This window comes from Protopterus annectens, chromosome 3.part0 (genome assembly GCF_019279795.1).
Source record: "Protopterus annectens isolate FY-2018-M chromosome 3.part0, PAN1.0, whole genome shotgun sequence".
In the NCBI taxonomy this organism is placed as follows: Eukaryota; Metazoa; Chordata; order Ceratodontiformes; family Protopteridae; genus Protopterus; species Protopterus annectens.
Genome location: NC_056731.1, coordinates 1,419,101,987 through 1,419,127,036, shown reverse-complemented (window position 1 = coordinate 1,419,127,036; position 25,050 = coordinate 1,419,101,987). Strand labels below are relative to the sequence as shown.

General features: G+C 41.4%; 1 protein-coding gene across 1 annotated transcript in view; it reads right to left on the bottom strand.

Annotated features, from left to right (window-relative positions):
* The window catches only part of NSMAF (neutral sphingomyelinase activation associated factor), a 2,091,028-nt gene that overhangs the window by 825,272 nt on the left and 1,240,706 nt on the right, over positions 1-25,050 (bottom strand). Inside the window, exon 19 of the mRNA XM_044065485.1 lies at positions 991-1,122. Within this exon, the coding sequence (XP_043921420.1) occupies positions 991-1,122 (132 nt within the window). The remainder of the gene's footprint in view (positions 1-990; positions 1,123-25,050) is intronic.

Genomic DNA, 25,050 nt, shown 5'->3' with positions numbered 1-25,050 from the left:
TGATCTTGTGTTGTTGGTAATTAATGGTTTGATACGGTAGAGTGACCCCAGTTTGGCATGTACTTTTTTAATAGTTAAGTTGAGATGACTATCAAATTTTAGGTGGGAGTCTATGGTTATTCCCAATAGCTTAGCCCGTGCCACTGGAGCAAATGGAGTAGCATTTGTGGAGTAGATAGTGAATTGACTGTTAGTGTTTTTGTTAGAACTGGCTATAATCATAAGCTGAATTTTCTTTGGCTTGAGGATAAGTTGGGCTTTGGTAAGACAGTTTTCAACGTCAAAGAATGCTAGTTGAGTTGTTTGCAGGAGGGTGGGAATGTTTTATGCAGCACAGATTAAGGTAGTGTCATCTGCATACTGAATTATAGATGCATGCTGTGTGGAGTGTTTTGCATTAACATTAATTTTTTGAAGGGTATGAAGTCTGAAACTTAAATGACAATCATTTTTTCTGATTTCAATCCTCAATGATTTGCGAATGGTTTGCCAGAAAACCACAATTTTCTGAGAAACAGACCAAAAATATGAGGCAAAAATCTGGACATTCCGCTAAAATCTGGAAAGTTGAGAGGTATGGTATACACCCTTGTTAACATGCCAGCCTCTTCCATGATATGCAATGGGGCCATAATACTGCATATGTTAAAATTACCTAATTCACTAATGTGCCAAATCTACACTAGCACCACTGTGAGACAGCATGACACACAACACAGTAACAGTAACAGTAAATACATAACATAAGTGAATAACAAAACTCCAGTCACTGAAGTGAGAAGATGAAACACAGCACAAAAAAGGTCCTAGACAACTGGAAAGCATAACAACATTCATATTACACCATGTCATTCTGAGTTTTATGTCCAGTTATTTGTTCTCTTTATGAACAGCATATGGCCATAAAATATGGAAACAAACAATGTGAAAACACAAAGTGATCAATACGTTAAAAGACGTTTGAAGTAGCACAAGAGAATGCAAAATTACCATTGTGTGCTGCAACAGCTTCACTGCCCCTTTGCTTATAGCCAAAAATTAAATCGATCCATTCATGAAGATGCTCCGACACATACTGACTCTCCAACGCGTCTCTGTTCTTTTGTAGAAAATCATCAGCATCTGAAAGTAGAAGAGACAGGTAATCAACCAGATCTCATTTTTCCATCTTTTTTTTTTTCATTCTCTGTTCACAAGGACCCCACAACTGATGTTGTCTGGATCTTAATAATTTCTATATCTCCATTATGTGACAATCTCAGCACATGTGCCTATGTCTTTTATTGTACTTTCCCAGATGGCAACCAACCTCTACAATGCCTACTTCTACAGAAATAGCACCAAACAGGAATAAACACTCTGCCATGTTGACAGCCCTGAATCTGTCAAAAAGCACAGAGACTCAGCCGCTCTGGTGGCATACAGGAATAAAGCCCTAACTACAGTCTAGATGACCAGAGTTTGATTAGCAGCACAGGTGACTGACAAAGCAGCAGGGGAAGGGATGGATGTGCCTATCCCATGGGAGGGGTGGTGTGTGGGCTTATCCTTATGACGCTCCCTGCCTAAGACCGAATATGTCACTAGAAAGGGGGGGCATGGTTAAACAGTGGATAGTGGGCCTGGCTGAGTTGCTGCAGTGGTGGGGTATTGCATGCCCACCCAGACCATACTAAGTTAAAGCAAGGGTGGGGGAAAATGGGTAGGTCATAAAAGAACCCCCCGGCTGTTGGATGTTTTGATGTGCTGAGCTCCCCATAAGTCTATGGATCCATAACTGACCCCTGCAATACCAGATAAAGTTAGCTGGTAAACCCAGTACAGATGTGTCACAAGGGTCAGTCCAGCAATAATGAAGGATAGAGGCAGCAAAGAAAAAAAAAACACAGAGACTCAAAACCAAGTCTGTATCAGTAAATTATGGAACTCACTCTCATCTAAAATAAAGAAGATACCACATCAGGAAACTACTGGACTCTCTCCTCCCAAAATAAGGAATAAACCACATCAACAAGCCAGGGAACACTCTCCAACCTAAAATAAGGAATACATCAAATCAGAAAACTACTTAAAATGAGAAATAAATGACATTGGCAAGCTATGGGACTCACTTGCACCTTAAAATAAGGACTACACCACATCAATAAATAATGGAAGATTCCCCCTCCTAAATAAGGAATATACACATCAGCAAACTATGAACTCCTGCATAAAATAATGGTTACACCACAGGAGCAAACTATGGGAAACGCCCCCACCTTAAAGAAGAAATGTATCATATCAGCAACCCTTGGGGCACTCTAACACCTGACTTAGGAGTATCCTACATCAGCTAACTTATGAAATGCTCTCTCGCTTAAAATAACGAATACACCACATTAGCAAATAATAAAATGCTCTACCACCTAAAATGAGGAAGACAATACATCAGTAGAAACTATGGGTTACCATTATACCTAAAATAAGGACTATACCACATAACCTACATAAACTATAGCAACTAGTCAGGCAGCTAGTGCAGAGGGTTAAGGATGCTACATGTATCTCTCAAATGTCCAGATTTTCTCAGAAAGTCCAGATCTTTGGCTCATATTTTTGGTCTGTTCCTAATAAAATCTGTGTTTTTTTGGCAAATCACTGAAATGATGTGAGGACTGAAGTCACTAAGTAATGGCATACATTTGAGTTTCAGACTTCAAATCCTTTAGAAAATGTATGTTAAAACAAACCCTGTTACTTTAGCAACTTCCTAAGTTTATAAGAACAATATTTGAAATGTGTCCCAATTTTTGAGCTTTTATCCCTCCATTTTGTCAGTCTCTGTCCAGATTTCTTGCACTAAGAGGTTGAGAGGTATGATGTTACCTGTAGCTCTGTGGTACAAGGTTTGATTCCTTCAGTCCTTATTTTGCTGTGTGAACTTAAGCAAGTCACTTAACCAGACAGTGTTTAAGGACAACTGTGAATTAGGCCTAGTCTCCTCAATGGTCTCCAGGACTAGAAGCCTAGTGACAACCTATTAACTATGGAACATTCTCTCATCTAAAGTAAGGAACATACCACATCAGCAAACTATGAAATGTTCTTCCACCTATAAAAGCAGACACCACATCAGCAAAAAAAAAAGAGTTTTGTACTTGCCATAACTTGGAATATGTGCTACCCAGTGTTATTATTCATCACGGATGGGTGTAGGATCTGACATTGGATCCGAGAGGGCAACTAAGACAGCTCCTGAGCTCAGGCTCCTCTCTTCCCAAGATACCTTGCTATCCACAACCCTCAGATCGAGTTTGCTGGATAGTAAAAGGAGGCAGTGAATACTGCCTAAAAAGAAGAAAGGATACAAGGGATACATCCCTCACTAACTCCCTATTCACCAGAAGGATGGCAAAGGAGGGTGGGAACATGATTAATAATGACGGGTCTGTATTAGATAATTGAACTTTCAAAAGTTCAGTTTTCATATGGTCGACACCATATGATCGAACTTTTAAAAGTTTGAAAATCTAATGAAAAAAATAAACTACATAAATACCTACCTGAATGTTTTAAGCAGGGGAGCAAGCCTCCCTGCACCCCCACACCCCCCGCTCTTTAAATATACCAACTCCAAGATCGCACTACAGTGCAGAAAAGGGAAATCCTCCCATTCCGCGCACAGATATCGCCGTTAAAACATTCAAACTTTCACAAATTCGATCATATGGTGTCGACCATATGACAGTCAAACTTTTGAAAGTTCGATCATCCAATATAGACCCATAATGACAGTGGATAGCACAGAAGTTATGGTTACATAACTTTTTCTGATGCTATCCGTGTCATTATTGATCACGGATGGGTCAGAGTCCCCAGCTACCAACAACCCTGGGAGGTCTCATGGAAGGATATACCAGAGCACAGAAGAACCAAAGGAAGCCCTGCTGCTGGACATCAAGTCTAACTTGTAATGAGTAACAAAGGTATGGGGATTAGAACAAGTAGCAGCAGCAGCACAAATCTCGTCTAAAGAAAGTTTAGCCAAGAAGGCAGATCATGTGGTTACCAACCTAGTACAGTGAGCTTTGACTGGTCCAGGAAGCTCCAGGTGTCTGCTTTCATAAATGTAAGAAAAACAACTGGCAATCCAATGAGAAATAGACACCTTGGAAACTGCTTGACCCCTCCTAGCCTGAGAAAAGGCAACAAAGAGCTGATCAGACTTTCAAAAATCTTCCATCTGCTTGAGATAAAAATATAACTGTCTATGAATGTCCAAACAATGCAAATGATATTCTTCTTGATTGTAAAAATTAGGAAAGAACACAAGAAGTTGAATCGACTGATTAAGATTCACCTCTGAAGCGACCTTAGGGACAAAGGAAGGATTGGTCCTGAGAGAAAGAGACCCTGTCTTTATGGAATACCATGAAGGAAGGCTTTATGCACTGAGCCTGCAATTTGGAGACCCTACTGGCTGAAGTAACCGCCACCAAAAAGGCCTTCTTCCAAGACAGGGATTTAAGGTCACAGATAGCCGGAGGCTCAAAAGACTGCAGCACCAGAGTGAAATGCCAAGGAGGGGAGGGATCCTTAACAGGAAGCCTGAGCAGAAAAATCCCTTTAAAGAAGGCGTTACCACAGCATAGAAGAAAAGGTGGGGCTCTCGCTCAAATGGAAGTTAGAGATAGTGGCCAATTGAAGTTTAGTCATAGAGAAAATAGCCCCTTGATAAAACAGAGAGGCCAGAAATTTCAAGATGTCTGGGACAGATGCTGAAAAGGGGTCTAGACTGCACTGTTATACCACCCAGACTGAAAATCTTCTCCATTTGCTGGAATACATCTTGTTGGCGAACGGCTTTTGAGAAGCCAAAATAATGGTCTTAACTGGAGAAGGAAGTCTGGGCTTTGAAAGAATTATTGGAATTGGAGATACCAAGCAGTCAGATGGAGGGACTGAAGATTGGGAAGTGGAAGTCCTCAAGGATGGGAAATAAGATCCGGAATGGGATCTAACATCCAGGGTGGATATTTCAGGTGAGATCAAAGGAGGGGAAAACCACACCTGACAAGGCCAGAAGGGGAAAATGAGGATGAGGGAAGTCTTCAGGCGACAAGCTTTCTATAAGACCTTGGGAATGAGGGGAGTTGGGGGATAGGCATACAAAAGACTCGGTAGCCAGAGCCTCCCTGGGTGACTCCCCCATTGGGGGGATCAGGGCAAAGTAATTGCTGCATTTGTGATTGATCGGGGAGGCAAAAAGATCACAGCAAAAAAGACCCCAGCGATCGAATATCCAACTTGCCACTGATGGATTAAGGGACCACACGTGAGGAATCAGGATTGATTTTCTGAGCTTGTCGGCTATAGGTGCCTAGAAGAAGGTCTTGAGCTATGACGCTGGAACTGCTGGGAATATGCACTGCAAGAAGAAAGCGCCTGGAAGACATTGCCCATTCCCATACTCAAATGGCCTCTCTGCACAGGGGATAAGATCGTGTCCCCCACGGCTTGTCGATGTACCAGACCACCGCCTTGTTGTCTGACTGAACTGCAATAGTCCTGAGAGGGAGAGAGTCTTGGAAGGCTTGCAATGTTAGAAGGACTGCTCTCATCTGCAGTACACTGATGTACAATTTGGTCTCTAAGGAGGACCATGTGCCTTGGACAGTCTTTCCCTGATAATGCCTGCCCACCCCAACAGGGAGACATCTGTGGTCACCATGGCTTGGGGTTGGGGAAGACAGAAGGGTCTGCCTAGAAGAAGGTCTTGAGCTTGGTAGTGTGACATCTGCAGACTTGAGAAATCCTAACGGTCATGGACATGGGATGAAGGAGTGCGGACCACTGCACTGCAAGGGTCCATTGTCAAACTCGCATGTGATATCTGGCTAGAGGGACTAACTGAATTGCTGCCGCCGTTGAACCTATGGCTTGCAAGATTAAGAGGAGTGAGGGCCGCTCCACCTCCAGAAGGAGATGGACCTGTTCCCAAATCACCTAGACGCTGCATGGGGGGGGGGGAAGTGCTGCAGTCTCTGACACCGTGTCCAGAAGGACCCCAATAAATTCCAGGCTCTGACATGGTTCAAGATGAGATTTGGGTAAGATGACTGTGATGCCTAGGTCCTGAAAGAGACTGAGTGTGTAATCCTTGGCCAGAAGGAGTTGCTGCCTTGTGGGAGCTGTGAGGAGCAGAGTACTGAAAGACCTGGAAACCTCGCAGCAGGAGATGGGCTGCTACCACTACCATACATTTGGTAAACACCCATGGGCTGAGGTGAAACCAAAGGGAAGGGCTCTGAACTGATAGTGACTGGCCCCCAGCCAGAAGCACAGGTATCTCTTGGAGTGCCTGTTTATTTTGATGTGATAGTACGAGTCCCTGAGTTCCACTGATCACATCCAATCATCCTTGCACAGAACAGGCAGCATGGACTGAACAGTGAACACCCAGAACTTTAACTTCTTGAAAACAAATTTAACACATTGTGGTCCAGAACAGGAAGTAGGTACCCATTTTTTTTGGGCACTAAAAAGAAGCAAGAGTAAGTTCCGGATCCTGGTTACTCTGCTGAGATCTCCTGGATAGCTCTTTTTTGAAAGAGGTTTCAAACCTCTAGAAGGGCCAACTCCCTTTGGCAGGGTGGAACATCTGGGAGAGATTTTTTGAGTTGGAGGGGGCTGAAAAAGGGTATGAAATAACCCCTGGACATGATGTTTAACACTCCAATGCCAGTGCCTGCTGTTCGAGAGGTGGCCTCCACTGTATTGGAGACCAACCTCATTGAGGCATTAGCTAGGAAGTCAGAGTTGATAGCTTTGGAGAGACCAGTTTAGTACTCTCCGGAGGAAACAACGCAGAAAAGGAAGTGGAGAGTTTGATACAAAGTCCCTTTGCTGGGTAAAATATACCATGTAGTTGGTTGATCTCAGTCTGAACGTAGCTGAGGCAAACACGCGCTTCCCAAAAATGGTCAATCACCTGAAACTCCCTGTTTGGGGGATGAATTGTGGAGCTCTGTTCAGCAAGCTCCTTTGTAGCAGCTGTGGCCACCACAATAACATCAACGGGAATGCCTTTGTTCCAAATGCTTTGTCTTTGGGGCGGGGGCTTAAGAATTTATCCGCTCTCTTGGGAACTGGTTCTACTGTGTCCAGCTCCTTCCATGTCCTGCTGGATATGAGCTGAACAAGCTCATCAGCAGGGGGAGACACCCAAGAGGAAGATGGGCCTGTCCCGAAGGCCTTCAGGATCACGGATTCCTCTGAAGACAGGATGGGGAAAGACCAACCGCCTCGCTCTTTAAGGATCCTGAGGATGACTCCAAAGGATACCTCCTCAGGCAGAAGTCTGGGGGAAATGTCTCCTTCCTCTAAATCTGTGACTTCAGTGCAGAACTCTTGAGGAGAGTCCAAGTGCCTCCTTGTGCACGTCCTCTTCTCTGAGGAGGGTCCTCCACGGCAGGCTCTGGGGAGGACTTGGAAGAAGAAGGGACCCCCAATGTGAGCAATGCCATGACCAAATCGTGGCAAATGAGATCTGGGGGTTGTGGGTAGTGAGGGATATTGGGAAGGGGAGGAGCTTGAGCTCAGGAGCGGTCTTCTTAGTGTCGGATCCTACACCCGTCCGTGATCAATAATGGCATGGATAGGATCAGATCTACTGACTACCATCCTACCTAAAATTAAGACTACAACACCTCAACATACTGTGGGACACACTCATACACAAATACAGAAAACACTACATCAGAGAACTATGGAACATTCTCCCAACTAAAATAAAGAACACATTGCATCAGCAAAGTACAGAACACTTTCCCACCTTAAATAAAATATACACCAAACAGACATACTTTAAAGTCCTTTCTGGTGACTACCTTCAGTAAATGGTTATGCAACTGTGGCATCACATTAAAATACTCATATCTTCAAAACGTTAACAGTATTTGTTGTACTGGCATTGTCCTTACCATTTTAACTGTCACACTTGCACTTTTTTCATTCACACAAATTATACTCATAACAACTACTTTGCTATCAGTATGTAAATTTCAGTAAAAGCCATGTATAAACAAAATCAGTTTAAGCTCTGCTCTCCTTCAGTATACATTTCCTTGTATTCTACTCACAACTGTTCTCTCACTCTTTATGTTTCTTCTTGATTGATAGCCTGTACTTGTATACAATTTATTTCACATTTCATAGTTCTATAATCTTTGTATATGCCTCAGAATTATTTTCCTTGAGACTCCACTGAAAATGGGTCTTTCCAGTTGGACTTTCATGATTAACTAATTAAGCAAGCAAACAAAGGCATGGCAGTTCCAAAATTCTGCACTGTTCTTCCTTCTGTTGCTTATTGTTAGTACATGGTTGTCATGCAAAGGTACTATATTAATGTTTTTCCTCTCAGTTTAAGGGAATCCATACAGAGTTTACAGTTTTCTCTTGAGACTTCAATGGGAAGTGATAGTGAACTGCAAGATGTCTGACTTCTGTTTCCTTAGCAGTGGGCTAGCGATGATCTCCTAATCCTGCCATTACCTCAAGGAAAAGAAAACTTTACATAGTACATTCAATCCTTTAACCTTATCTTTCAATTTTCTAATGACTACATTTGAAACTGAAAACTCAACTAATCCCCCAGTTAACCAGCTTCTCCTTTCACATCTTGCTAAACTACAGTACAAAGTTCTCTGTTTCAAAAATTGTACATTTAAGAACTGTACTCTCAGTTTTGCTCATTCTGATCCTGCCAAACAGACTAGTCTGCACAAGATAAAGAGACACTATGCTTTTGGAAGCTTCAAGTAATAAAAAGCCTAGTCAGTAAAAACAGAGAGCACCATATGTACATTGCCTTTTCTATGCTAGTGGAATGAGTATAGTTTACTTGTAGCTGTAACAGTTAGTAATCCAAAGTGCAGTTATCATCAAATTTTCTCCATGCTGATTTGCCCAAACAATGCTGCCAGAAATGATAAAAATGGAGCTATTCCTTCTGGTTATATAGCTTTTATACCTAGAACAGCATGCTATCATCAAAATTTGCTCAAAATACTTAAAAATGTATATTTCTGTGTTATCCACATCCTATTGTGGCGTATTGCTAAAATTTAGTTTAATTGCATTTTAATTTGAATTCATCAAACAACTGGCGATGAAGGAATTGGGCAAATCCACATGTACTTATTTATTTACTTTACTTATTGATATTTAACCGGGTTGGTCCAGCTGGGCCTGTGGCCCGTTTTTAGTGGAGACCCGAGGAGAAAAGCTCCAATGAACATAAAGTAATCATAAAAAAGAAAGTTTACACACACAGTTGACAAGAAACAAATTATACAAGAACATTTGAAACAAAGCAAAAAGCAAATTCATAATATGTAATATTACATAGCACGGACAAAGTTCAGTGATAACTGCAGTTGGGTTACTAACTGCTACAAAATTATTCGAGGAAATTAATTGGGAGGTAGACACTTTTTTTTATACAAGTTACTGGTTTCTGGGCCCACAGACACACTTAGATTAGGTACCATACCTTAAAGCAGGTTGGGAGGCTGCTGTAATAGGAACTTTGTTTAGGCTTTGGGTATGCCTACAAGAATGAGGAAAGTGTTTAGGTATAATCTGACAATTAGTGAGCTGGTGGTTCTGACTGTTCCAAGTGTACAGGGGGGATCACAGTATACATTCCGAAATAAAAGAGTAGACAAAGGGCTTTTAGTTTTTTAACAACAGAATGGATTGGATGGATAGGAATAATTTGCAAAAGATACCACTGCTCTGGAACAGACTATCCATCCACATAAAACAAATTTCATCCCTGTACAAATTCAAATGCAACTTGGATCTCTAGATGGGAAACAGAAGATTTACCCCAGAAATGCCCCTGTTCTACTAATGGACAGAGGTAGCTCCTAAATTTATTATCCCATGCATGGGGCCCCTCAAATTATCTATGGTATGATTCCAGTTATTCTCATTAGATGTACTATATAATTATGGACCATGGGATGGGCAAGGCAAATCTCTAACCAAATGGGATAGGTTAATTTGAGCAGTTAAAGGGAAACTTATTAGGTTTAAATTGGCCCACAACAGCATCTATCCTAGTACCTACCTATTTAACTATAACTGTAACAGTACAGTTCAGAATGCAGAAAAGAGGTATTAGGTTAAACAAAAAAATTATGTGGAGGAATACGAGTATGGGTATAGTCACACTGTAGTAAGTGTTGGGCTTAAGCAACTTTGGAATGGTGGGGTTCTCTGTGTGTAACAAGAATAAAGCTTTAAAATTCAGGCAGAGGAGTTATAACAGGCAGGATGGAAATTATATAAGGTTTTAGGGAGCATGATGGAAATTATGCTGAAAGGAGATGGTCAGCACAGAATCTGAGAAGGAAATGGTAAGTAAGTCTGTTGGATTGGAAGTGGAAGGAAATGGTTGAAGTTTAGACTCAATGTGCAGAAGTTAGATGACACTGCAAGCGCTAGGTATACAAAAAGGTTATGAAGCACAGAGAAGCATCAAATTACAATACGGGGACAGATTGCTGGGGGACTTGAGGGACTGGTACGGAAGAATTTCACAAGGTTTGGAAGGAGTAATATTGAATTGGAGGGTGCAGTGAAATTGGTGGTGAATGTGATGTAGCACTGAAACAGGGAAATTTTTAGGGTCAAAATAAATGGGCAAGCAAACCTGGCAGTTAAAGGGGTAGAATAAACAGGGATGATTTGTTTTTGGAGGCTGGAATTATGAGCTGGTGAAAGAATAAAAAATAATTCAGCAGGTAGGAAGTAAACAAATGAAAGCTATGGGAACTACAGCTGAAGAGGGAGCAGTTTCAATGTAGTCATATAAAGCAACTAAATACAACCATGACGACAGTGGAATTTATGGGGAATATCTGGGAACAACTGGTCACGAGACTAGACTAATAATACAAAAGTTTGCTGCAGATGATATTAACTGCAGTAGACTCGAACAAAAGCCATGCAATAATAGTAAATCTGTACTTGGAAATATGGACAGTAATTGTGGGGAGGGCTTGAGAGACTGCTTTCAGGATACATGATTCACTGTGGGAGACAAAAGAATATTACAGGCTACAAAGGGGGTGATACATATATGAAGTTGGACTTTTCAATAGCTTTTTCTGAGGTGTCTCCTTCGCCTGTATTTTCACAAGGTAAATGTAGACTAAAGAATATAATGAATACAGGAGGGCCTGAAGTACAAAAAGAAAAAAAAAATAGTCTGGTTGAAGCAGAGGTGGCGCTTGGAGCAGGGAGGAAATGTATGCAAAAGACATAATGTATTTCAGCATAGAAATGCTCAAGTTAAGTTTTGAAACAGTTTTTCTTGTTTCCTTAAATAGTGATAGTGGAGAAATGGGGTATTGCCAGTGGAAAGGGGAAGGGATATTATTATTTGTATTATTTATAGTAAAACACTGGTATTGGAAAGATGGTTGAAGCAACAGCTAGGGATGATGAATATTTGCCTTTAAGGGCAAAGGGACAATAATAATAATAATAATGTTTAACCAGGTAGTCCCATGGATACACAGTCCCTTTTCGGGGAGACCCAGGAGCAATGTTTGGCTAAGTGACTTGCTCATGGTCACATAACAGGAAAACAAGAGGCTGAAGGAATCAAATACTGTACCACAGAAGCTATAGCTCACAACCATAACCTCTGCACCAACTGCCAGACATATGGAAGTTTATGAATAAATAAACAACAAGCTACTGGCTCAAAATGTATTGCATAATACTTTAGCACCTCGGCTCAACAGCCTCAAGAAATGTTCTTGAAGGCTGTTGAGTCAAGATAAATATATATATATATATATATATATATATATATATATATATATATATATATATATTTCTATTTAGAAGGTTATGCTCTGTAATGCTAGTGAACTGGAGAGAAAGACAGGGAAACTGAAAGCCTCTTTTTTTTTTTTTGTGATGAGAACAGTGACAAAGTGAACTGAAATGACACCTTTGGTTTTAAGACTAAACATGTTAGGAAATCTGAGTAATGCTGTGTTTCTTTAATGCCAAGAAATTGGGTTTATATATTTTTAAGCAAATCATCTCCTCTTGGATTTCTAAGGCCATTGCTTTTAGTAATACTTTTCATGGTAAGCAGCCTTCTTCAGTTCATGCTCATTCTACCAGGATTGTAGCCTCGTCTGGTGCTTTTTTCAATGGTCTGGTTGCTAGATCCATTTTGAAAGCTGCTACTTGGTCTTATGTACATACTAATGCTACACACTAAACATTGAAGTGTCTAGGGCCAGAGCTGGATTTGTAAGGGTCCTCCTTCATGTTTTTTTTTTGGAGGGCTCTTTAGTTGCTTCCTCCAACACATCCTCTACAGTAGCTTTTGTACTCCCCCTTTAATAAGGAAATGTGACAGTGATAAGGAAGGACATAGTACAGTGATGTCTTACTTTTCACTGTTGCAGTATTCTGTCCCTCTCTCCTTCTCCCTTCATGGTTTCTGTTTTTCTTACCTTTTGGCCAAGGGATCCTTCTCTCTCACCTTTCTGGATGCACATGATTTTTCTTTTCTGTTTCCTTTGGATTACTATGGTTCACCTGAGGCAATTCAGTTCTGAGGATTAGGCTCTTGTACACCACTTGTATACCTTATGTCCTGGGAACAGAACATACATCTGACATACAGCTCCGGACGTACAGCTATTCTTGGTATGATACGCCTTTTGTATGGAATACTGCAACACTGGTAAGGAAGGACATCTGCCAAGATGCTGGCTGGTCTTAAGTGTTTTTCAATCCATCCTTGAGTTTTCAAGTTATGCCAGGTGACTAAAGTGCTCTCAGCTGGTACCCTTGGTACAAGTGTGAAGTGATGATAATTCTCAGAGTACAAATGACAGTCCTCAACTTTGGTGCTGGTAAGGTGATGGAGAAGATTCTGAAGGAATACTGGTGGTACTTTTTGGGAAAATAGGTTCATAGACTCTTCATGTTGTTTTGTAGAAATTTTGTCTAACCAGTTTTATGACCGGAATACAAGAAAAAGTGGATGGTGGCACTCTGGTGGATGCATTGCTCTGGGATTTCTATAGACTTGTAATAAGGTTCTTTGTGGAAGACTTGTGAGCAAACTGAAAAGACTGGAGTTGGGGCTGGAACATGAAGTGGGTGGAAAGGCAAATAAATGGAAGGTAGAAGGAAGAAGGAAAACGTAGCTTGATGAATTTGTTGAAAGAGAATGATTGATAAACGGAGTGCTTCACAGCTCAGTGTGTGCCAGTTTTATTTTGTATGTGTATAGAGAGAGCTGGCGGAAGGTTGTGGGACAAGAATGGAAATGAACTGGAGAGATTGTTTACTACTGTGGAGAGACTGTACTTCATGGGATTCATGTTAATTCAATGAAGGAAGCTTCAGCAACTGAAAAACCTGCAAAATAAAATCACGGACACGTTCAGCAAACCTCAAACTATTTTTTTTTTTTGTAGAGGGCAAGTCCCTCTGCATCTCCCATTCTACTGGGAATCTCACTCACACACACACACACACACACACACACACACACACACACACACACACACACACACACACACACACACACACACACACACACACACACACACCAAACATATATACCAACTTCATGGATAAACAACAATGGGGAAGTGCAATGCAAACTCCAATATAGCTGAAAGTGGCTTTCAGAGAAATTCCTCAAGGTATCATCTCTGGCTAAAAGCAATACCTTTGCACATCTGTGTGGCTTCAATTACGTTTAAATTCAATAAATGCAGGGTGATTCACTGTGATTCTGTAATCCAAGAAGGAATTACTTACGTAAGTAACTGTAACTAAAGTTAATACTTATTCATTTCAGCTATGCTGTCTCATAGGGATAATACCCTGAATAAAGCCTAGGTGACCTGATTTCAGTTAATACCACATGTATTCATGTATTTGATGGAGATGACAGGGGAGACGGTGTGTGCATCCTGGAGGGAAGTGTAGGACAGAAAGGGATGCACACAACCTCATTCTGTTAGAGGAGAGAAAGCATCATAGTGCACATCTGGGCAGTGTTTTTTTTTTTCTCTTACCAAGCTACCACCTAGTGACAGAATTTATTAGCCAGTGTATGGGAGAATGAGCTCGTTGTAGTAATGTGTTATGGGCCCCTACAATGAAGCAAGTAGTTCATATGCCCCAACTCACAGGATGGGGTTATTTCACACAAACACCCTCACTGCTGGCATGCCAACAAAAGCACAATCGACCTGCTCGGCTTCCTGTATTACAGCCCCCTCTCAAAGGTTCTGCTCTTCATATTTTTACTGGGGGTAAATCTCTAGTACGGAGGAATGAATAGGCAAAATCCCATTGTGGGAGGCTCGATGATAGGCAGGCATGGGGGCAAACAGCACTTAGAAAAAAATCAATGGTCAGTGAAAAGGATTTAAGAGTGATTGTTACTGAATCCCTTGATTGATAAAAGTGCAGTAAAGCACAGCAGTAGCCAGGTAAAAAGTGGGGATGTATTTCAACTCACAAATACCAAGGTGGTGTGGAATGTCAAACCTCTAGCAGCCTACACACATCTTCAATTCTAGAGCATTTTCAGAAAAATAAACTTAAAAAGTATAAGATAAACACATGTAAATATTTTGTGAACAATAAAAGTGATTACACTGTACAAACAGCAATGTTATCGGTAAACAGTATACTTTACAGCAGTAACAGTCAATGCATTTGTAGTCTTTTCCATAAATACTATATTATAGTGCATACAAACCCCAAATTATATTTTTATAAACTTTCACATACAATGTTCATATCTTGAAAACTGTACAACCTAGACATACATGGTTAAAACATTTGTGTTAACCAGACATAAGTTTCATGTGACAAGAAATTCCTCTATAAGTGCATGTTTATATAGACATTTACAGAAATGTGAAACTATATGCCTAATTGTATAATTAACAAAACAAATAATACTGGATATCTCTCAAGATGTGCAGCTTACAGTGTAAAAATCAAAGACAGTTTTCTTCTATGTCTAAGGTTTCTCCTAATGTCATGCAACAGTTTGTAAGTCACTTTGGTTTTAAAGTATTAAGAACATACGTAAATAATGCTTATTTCCATAAATACTAACAACTAGCAATATTTCCAGTCTAGTGTGATATAAGCCAGCACTGACAGTGAATTATCCTCCCACAATGGTGTTTCATACCATACACCTCAACAACATGTACGTCTCTCAGTTATGAAAAGCAACCTTGACGATTGGATGGGAGATAGGAAATTCACCTCGGGAATCACATCAGTCACCCTGCTAGACAGGGTTCCAGGGAAGTAAATACTGTGGGAAGAAATATCCAGGGAACTGTTATGGCTAGGCTTGTATAGGCCCTAGGGTCGATAGCCTAGTACCACCCTATGAACCTATGAACAGAAATTTGAAAATATGAATAAGCGGTGAACAAAGATTCATTTCTCCACTGCAAGACACCCTAGACTAACAATCTTAGTGTCATTTTGTTAATAACTCCTTGCCGTTTCTAATACTACCTATTATTAGCTGGTAAGTCACTTAGTTAGAGAAGGCAGATCCAAAAAAGTTCTGGATGCCATAAGGTGGCATGGGTGTGAAACGAAGTATACAAAAAAGATGTTTTAAGCTTGAGTGAGATGAGCAAGCAGAGTTATACAAGACCTTGCCATAACAGTATACGTCCTATGTCTCACTGTTGCAGTATTCTTTGCACTTAGAATATCCTGCTGAAGATAGCCTAACTCTGGCCAACATACCAAAGCCTTTACACATTCTCAGCATCATGCGTAAAACATACATCCTAAGCGCAAGGCATGAGGTACATATGTGATTGTATGGACATCTAATCCTCACAAATGAAGTGGACTAGAAAACTACAGCAACCCTAGAGAAACAATAACATGCCGATCCAGGACAAGAAACAAAAGGAGATAAGGATGTAAGAGAAAATCCCTCGGCCAGCAGAAGGGCAACAGAAAAATAATTGGAGGCAGGAGAGAGGGATCGAGTACTGCAACAGTGGAAGTAGGACATCTACTATTATGGTAAGATTTTACACAAATGTACTATGCCCTTCTTTGTCACTGTTGCCAAACTCTTTACACTTGGGAGATTACAAAATCTACTGTAAAGTATGGGAGGAGGAAGGGAAATAACAGCCCTCCACAAACACATGAAGGACAGACCTATCAAATAATGCCCTGGTCCTGGAAATTACATCCGAGTTATAATGCTTGGTAAAAGTGTAGACAAAAGACCAAGTAGCAGCTTCCAACATGGATCTAATATCCAGACCCTTGAAAAACGCACCAGAAGAGGCTGCTGCCCTGGCAGAATGAGTAAGAGCAGAAGAGGAAAGCTGTTTGTCATAAAAAGAATAACAAAAAGAAATAGCCTTAGTGATTCAGGAGGAGATGGTTTGCTTAGACAGTACCAAACTTAACTTCTAGGCATGAAAGCAAACAAAAAGCTGCTCAGACTTTCTGATGCATTTTGTCTTATCCAAGTAATATCCGAGCTGTCTATGTAAATCCAAGTTGTGTAGTACCTTCTCACTGGCAAACTGCAGAGAAGGAAAAAGGAAGGAAGATGAATAGACTGATTCAAGGACAAATCACAAAATACCATGGGCATAAAAGACGGATTAGTAAGAAGAGACACCCTGACCTTATGAAAAAAGCAAAAAAGGAGCAATCGCTATGAGGGTTTGGATTTCAGAAACTCTCTTGGCACAATTAAGAGCAACCAACAATACAGTCTTCGAAGAATGATGCTGCAGGGAGGAAGAAGAAAAGGTGGGCTCAAAATGGGATTGAGTCAATTTTTCAACTTAAAAATTAAGTTCCCAAGAAGGAGGAATAGGTTTCTTGGGGGCATGATATGAAGGATGCCTTGTAAGAATTGTTTGACTTCAAAACTAGAAGCCAAAGGGGTGGATGACTTCCCAAAGGATACTATTATGTATTTCTTGGCATTTAGTTTTAGTCCACGGTTATAATTCTGGGAATTTAACACAAGTAGAGATGTTGCACCCTCACAAAGGGTGCATAAGAAGGAAATGAGTATGATTAACGGGTTGGAAGGCATGTATAAAGAACACTCTTAAATTAAACTTTCTCCAACTTGAAAAAAGAATGGACAAGGTGAGGGCTTTGAAAATGTTAAAAAAACTATTGTGAGGGGGAGGAGCTGAGGAGGAATACAAGGAAGCAAAAGATTAACTTTGGGTTGGATGTGAAAAATGTGTTTTTTCCTCCTGCAAGCACTTTTCATATGTCCACCTTCTGTAAATTTTCAGACAAGTTATCAGAAGTTATTTTAAAGTTATAAAGCAATAACTGCTTATCTCCTCATGTAGATGCAAAATGTTTTTTTGAAAAACATAATGGTTTACCTCCTGCATCAAAGCAGACAGGGAGCACAATAGGTCTGTGCTATTCACCTCTAAAATCCAAAACCTCAGCGAAAATTTCACCTACATGTTTCTCCATTCTCTGTCTCTCTCGTAGCCTTATTTACTCTCTTGGTGAGCTCAACAGAGTAAATTATGGCAATTTTTTTTGTTTAAATTTGTCTTCACTGTTCCAGACAGACTGCTTCTACATCTCCTTGGTCTTTTGCATGGCAGGCCATGCTCCATTTAACCTTTTTCTGCTCAGGCGTACTCTGCTCCTCACTCTCCAATTCCTACTTACACCATTTCATCTAAACTTAAACCTTAGTCTCTACTCACACACACACACACACACACACACACACACACACACACACACACACTCATTCAACCAATCAAATCCCGCCTCTATTGTCTTTTCAATCTCCTCCACCCACACCTTCTTTGCCTTCTCTTTATAATTCAGCCACTCAGTTCCCCTCACCTCCCAACCTCTTACACATTTTAATCAATCCGCATCCATCTCTACAGTCGCTCCTTCCCCTCCACCCACACCTCACCTTCTAGCTTTACTTAGTCAATCTACCTTTCCCCTTCCTCTCAACCAACTTCTTATCTTCTCCTACTCCCACTCTAACGTATCCCCCTCCTACACTCCACTCATTTCACAATACTGCACCTGTCAACTACTCCTATTCCTACCATTTCACTTGGCTCTCCAATATTCCTCCTAGTCTTCAATCATACTAGCAATTATCTTTTCCTCCCTTCCTCCATATGCCGTCAGTCCTACAGTAACAGCAACATACATTTTCTTTTTCTTTTTCCTGAACTTCCAGCAAATTTAGTTTAACACTTCTGATTCAACTTCTACCACTAACCAGCCTGCAGTACTCAGCCTGCAATCCCAAAATACAAAGTAGCCATCCCTTCATTATAGCTCGTACTTCGTTCTCTTCTTCCTTCATTCACCTCTTCAAGAAACATTAGGCTAGCCATAACCCCATATTATATAAAAAAGCCCTAAACACAAAATTAAATGCAGTTGACTTACTCTACACCACTATCTGGTATAAATTAGGCTCAATAGACTCCACTCAAATTACCTACATGCTCTCAAACTTAATCCTCCTCTAATAACTCTAAACATACAAACTCTCAGGCCTACATCTGTATAATGTTAACCTCAGGAGTATTTGTAATAAGCTACCTGAAGTCCATCTATGGTTAACCCATCTTTCACCTGACATAATCATTGCTACCAAAACATGGTTAAAACATGAAATACAAAATGGTGAAATTCTTCCCCAGGCTACAATGTTATGAGACTAGACAGAAAACAGAAAAGCTAGGTGGGTATGGCCATCAATTACAGAAATGCCCTAGAACTCTCATTCTCCCCTATTAACTCCCCTCAGTTCAACAAGTTCTAATCTTCCTCCTCAAGCTAAGTAATCATAAAAATCTCTGTAAAATATGAATATACATACCCCCAGGTAGTAATACCAACTATACCTCACAGCTATTCAGGTTTTCACAGAACATCCAGGTTTTTGCATCATTTTTGGTCTATTCCTCATAACATTTGTGGTTTTCTGAAAATCACTAAGGACTGAAGTCACTTAATAATGACATACATTTGAGTTTCAGACTTCATAACCTTCAGAAAATGTAAGCCAACAAAAGTCATGTTATTCTAGAAACTTTTTAAGTATACAAGACCAATATTTAAAATGCAACCCTATTTTTGTTCCTTTGTCACCCCCAACTACTTTAGACATTATCCAGAGTTCTTGCTCTAAGAGGCTGAAAGATATGACACCAGTACTACTGAAGAATTCCGCAACTGGACTTCATCTAGCATTCCTCAAAAAAACAGTAATATTGGAAAAGCTAAATACTGATTGGTAATAAGTTAGCAATGATGCCCCCAACTGATGTCACTTTATCTCCCCTATGCAAGCCTATTTGGCGTCGCCCAACTCATAGCTTCACCAACTGAATATAATAAAATTACCACCAGAAAATGTACCTTAGACAGCATTCTTACCATTGCTCCTAACAATATTACCTCTTTATGTTCCGTTCCAGATACCTTGAGTGAACTCGGAATTGTTACCTCCTCTGTCTCTGGGAGCATCATCACCAAGTGCGGCATGGAAGGGACCCTGAGATTTCCTATGCCACATCTTTCCACTCCTCTGATTCCTGGAGAAGGTGTGTTGAGGGTTGGAAAACCATAAGCCTACGGCAGATAGGGTCTTTCCATCCTGCTCGCACCTGGCTAGCGTGTCCTTCACTTTGGAGCCAAATAGGGACGAAGCTTCAATGGGAGCATTCAGAAAGGAAGACTTGAAGGGGTCTGCAAGGTCACAAATACGCATCCAGGCATGACACCTCATAACGCCCGAACCCGCTGCTCTAGCCACCCCTTCAGTTGCATGTGACAGCAACCTCATGGACGAGTTGGATATTGATTCCAGGGTTGCGAGCTGCGAGGCCACTTTGCCCCAGACATCGTCAGACAACTGTTCTGCAAGCATCCCAAAGAGTTCGAAGATCAAGTCCCAGTGGAGCCTCGTAAAATTTGCAAAATAATTCAGGGACCGTATGGCACAGGTCCCTGATGCAAAAACACACTTCCCAAGTCTGTCTACTGCATGGGACTCTCTGTTGGGCGGATGGACAGTGGGACTTTCCTCAGACAAGTCCTTTTTCGTGGCCGCCGCCACCATAGCATCAACTGGTAATCCTTTGGACCAATGCGGGTTCTCCTCAGTTGGGAAAAGAATTTTGTCTGGTCTCCGAGGGACTGCCTCAATGGAATCAGAGTTCTTCCAACCACACTGCATGATGAGTTCGTCGGCAAGTGGGGTCACGCAAGAGGTAGAAGGCCAGGAGTAAAAAGCCTGCAGTAAAACACGGACTCCTCAGATGAAGGGTACCCTGAACAGGGGTGTCCTGTGGCTTCTCTGCCCAATGTCCCAGGGGGGGGTGGGCTGTGACAGCTGTAGCTCAGGGGGTGAAAACTGGGGTTCCGATATCGGAGTGCTGCCAGAAGCAAGAGCCCTCTCCACTGCGCGTAAGGCAGGCCCGCCCGAAGAGGGATGGAAGCCCGGAACCAAGAAAAACAACCTCGGGACTGGGGTCACACCCCACTCCAATGAACCTGCCCCCATGGATGGAACCTCAAGCACAATCGGCACGGATGCGGTTATTGGCACTGAGGATAGAACAGAGGAGAGAGGTGGCTCCATACCCCAGGCCAACGTGCCCGGCCCCCAATCCCCAGACTGAGGAAGGACCGGTTCAGCGGGAACCAAAGAGACAAACTCAGAGCCGGCGTGAGATGCATAGTAGGTGCCGAGGTGATGGGTTCCAAGAAGGATGTTGGAGCAGAAGGCTTCGAAACAGAGATGGTCAAAGGAGGACTGTAAAATGAAGTCCGTGGATAAGGCAACCCAAGTCCTGCAGGAGGATGGGTCTTAGAAAGTGAGGGAATCCCCATGGCTAACAACAGCAGGTCTACAAGACGCACCACGTCGTGTTCAGAAAGGCTCCTGGGTGTACCTAGTGGATACTCCGGACGGGGAGTCAGGAGGTTCGATGAAGGGGCTATATGCTTTACAGAGGGGGAGTATCAGTCCATGGTGCAAAGTTTGCCAGTACTGAAGTCTCTAGTTTCGAGACCGGAAGTAAAGTGGTCAAATCCAGTGAGATCGGTACAATGCCTGGTGCCGGAAGTAACACTCGGAGCGGAAACGGTCGGTTCCAAAATGGAAACTAATGATGTACTCAAAGGTGTGCCCTGAGCCGAAGTGGCCACAGGTGCCGAAGTTGAAATAGGCATAGTAAGTTTCATGATCAGTGCAGGAGGCAGGACCAATGCCAAAACGGGCGCCGGTATCGAAGGTTTTGAGAAGGTCGGAGCCAAAGAAGACTGAGCCAAGGAGGCTGATTTATGCTCTGAAGATAACTTTGGGACCTTTGATTTCCCAGGCTTGCTTTGATCACCCGATGGTGAAGAAGGCACAGAGTGGGATCTCTTTTTGTCCTTAGAAGGAGGGGTTGAGACCTCCATCGCAGAACTGGCCTCTGAGAAGGGAGACTTGAGTAACCTTTCAGAATGAGTTTATTTTTACGCTCATTAACACATTACAGCTGAGTGACATCTCCAGATGTTTCTGCAGTTACCTCCCACTGTGCCTCTAGGCATCCAATATTGCCTGTTCATATCTGCATTAATAATGCCAAAACTATGCTACATACAAGGTATCAGAATATTTTATCTTGAAGCATATTTGATGGCAAACACAATTGTATTGATATATGACCTCTGTCAATGAGTATTTGTTAGAACTGTAAGGTGATAACCGCATTTTTTAAAAGCTGAAGCCACACCCACTGTGAGTTAAAGGTACACACTCAAAAGAGCTCTACTGGAGGGAATGAGTTAAGAGTGTGTTGACTGAAACTCTGACAAATGTCACATGGAGGCTGCACCGAAAAATGGGACACTCCCAAACAGTATACACAGTCATCATGAGAATCACTGTTAGGTAACTTGCCCTTACATGAAGTACAATGCTTAAAACCTGAAGTACCCTTCTTATCCGACATCTTGATAGTGAAAAAACACCACAAGCCAACTGTATAATCCAACTATAATCAAAGTCAACTCCGTTCAAAAAAGTCACAAATATAACAATACACTGGTATGATAGAGAAAAGAAGGAAAACACCTGAATAAAAGTCAGCTAATATGTTAAACAATACCAACTATGGTAGTGAAGAAATACCACAAGGGTAAGGGAGGAAGGCTGCACCAACAATGGTACTTGAAAGTGTGCCAACTGTAACAGAGGTAGAGAGGAAAAACCAAGGTCAGACAGAAGAAAATATCCAAACGTTTTCACAGAAATATCAAAAAAGTTTCACTATGCTGAGAACTCTGCTGAAATGCGGCTTTACAGCTACACGGCAAACGAGATCTGAGGTAACAGGGAGAAGGGCATTCTGGGCAGAGACTTAGCTCAAGAGTTTTTTGGCTGGCGCGAGCTTGGTAAAAAGGCCGACTCAGTTCTGAGGGCTCAGAATAAAACCCATCAGTGATGAATGGAAAAAAGATTAACAACATCAGATGGTAATTTCTGCGAATGGCTATTCATCCACAGGCAAGCATCTAACATTCGTGTTGTCAAACAGGCACACCAGCAAAAGTAAAATCATTGAAAAATCATAGTTAACCAACACTGCGAACATCTGATAATTCTGTGAAGTAAAATTAAAGAGAACACCATTCATAAACACAACTTCTGAAGTGCACACTGCATAACATAACCTAAAGAAAACCCCTTTATATGTAAAGTAAGAACATTATTCCCAATTAAAAAGTGATGTAAACATACACTCAAATACTTCTTTAAAGAAATAATTCCATATATCCCAATGCATTCCTTTGAAAAAAACAAAATAACCTAACAGATGCAGAAGGCAAAGTCACACAGACTATAGACACAGCTGTAATAAAGTAGAGCACATCATACACGGCTCTATTCTTAAAAACTACTTATAAAATACATTATTTATATACTTTACAACTGAATAACATACATGGTCTTCAACAAAATATATAAAATCTACTGCTTCAACATAATGCCTGTTAAACTTTTAATTTTATAACTGAAATACCACAGCAATTGCATTTTAATAATTCTGGTATGTTTAAACTGATGTATTCATGGACTATGTACTCTTTTCTTTTTGTGGGCCAACTATGAGTACTTGACGCATTTAAATTCATTGATGTAGAAGTTTGCTAAAAGGAACATTCAATGTTTTACAGTCAAAGAAAAGCTGTTCGCGGAAAGAATAGTTGTATAAAATCTTACCATAATGAAAGATGACCTTTTCCTCTCTGTTGCAGTATTCATAACATGAGGGAGTTCTTTGCTGTAGGCAACTAGATGTCGGCCAGTATACAAAAGACTTCACTACTGTAGAGTGCATGGTATGATGCATGTTGGCTGCAATCGGACAATGGCCATAAAAGTGCTGTACGTGTGCTCCATTATCAGAACTGACTGCCCCAGGAAGAATGCCAGCCTAAGGAAGTAGGCTAGGAATCATCGAAAAAGAAGTAAGGCCGGGGGGAGCGAGGGATAGGAATACTGCAACAGAGAAGAGAAGGACATCTACCGTTATGGTAAGATTTTACATAACTATTCTATGTCCTTCTAATCATCTGTTGCAGTATGCATAACATGAGGGAGAATAAGAAAGCTCATGAAGTAAGGGAGGAGGGAGTAGCCAAGGAGCTTTCCAGGAATTCCTGCAGTAAGGCTTTGGGAAACCATGCTCTAGACTTAGAAATTACATCTAATTTATGGTGTTTGGTGAAGGTATGGAGTGAAGTCCATGTGGCTGCTTCAAGAATTGAATTAGTGTCCAATCCTTTGAAAAAGGCCCCAGATGAGGCAACAGTCCCAGTGAAATTAGCCTTAACAGGGGAATGGAGAATCTTACCATGGTAAGTGCAGCAGAAGAAAATAGTCTTGGAAATTCAGGAGGAAACAGTCTGCTTGGACATAGCCCACCCCAAAGTCCTGGAATGATAAGAAACAAAAAGCTGATCTCACTTTCCAACAGCCTTGGTCTTATCCATATAAATTCTAAGTTGCCAGTGGACATCTAAAGTATGGGGATCCTCTCACTAGAGTTCTGGGGAGAAGGGAAAAAGGTAGGTAAGTGTATGGACTGACTTAGAGATAGGGCATTAGCTACCTTAGGCATAAATGAGGGATTTGTATGCAGGGAGGCCCGGTCTTTGTGGAAGACTAGAAAGGGTGGAGATACCATAAGGGCCTGTAGCTCACACACTCATCTGGTTGAAGTTAAGGCAAGGAGTAACAAAAAAGTACAGTTGTGTACACTTACCATAAATGTAGATGTTCGAGTGTATTCACTGTTGCAGTCATTACACTTGGGTTATCCTGCTGGCAGGCTACCCTCAGTCGTCCTGAATTCCAAAGTCTAGGTCCAGCGTTGGTTGCTGTCGCCTCTTCCCTGACATCAGTGTGCCAGGGGTATAAAAGATGCAGCCGACGCAATTTCTTCAGTTTTTCTTGCCCCAGATGTCAGGTGCCCCCCAAAAGGGTAGGCTAAAAATATGCCAATAAAACATGCATGCACCAAAATATATACAATACCTTCATCTACAAGCAAATACAGCACATAGGTTGTATAGGTTAGAGAAGAGCAGATAAGTTGCAGCAAAGATATGGGGGATGGTGGGTGGGTAAACTGGACTGCAACAGTGAATACTCTTGAACATCTACATTTATGGTAAGTGTACACAAACTGTACTATGTTCTTCGTGTTTCACTGTTGCAGTAATTACACTTGGGCTGAATCCCAAAGCTAAGGTTGGGAGGCTGGAGCCAAATAACATTAGGAGCAGCTATGAGGCCCTGCAGGACTGCAATGGCAAAGCCTGCCCTGGATTTAGAGTAGAGTGGTAAATGATAGTGCTTTGTAAAGGTGTGCACTGAACTCCAGGTAGCAGCCTCTAAAATGTCTTTAGTTG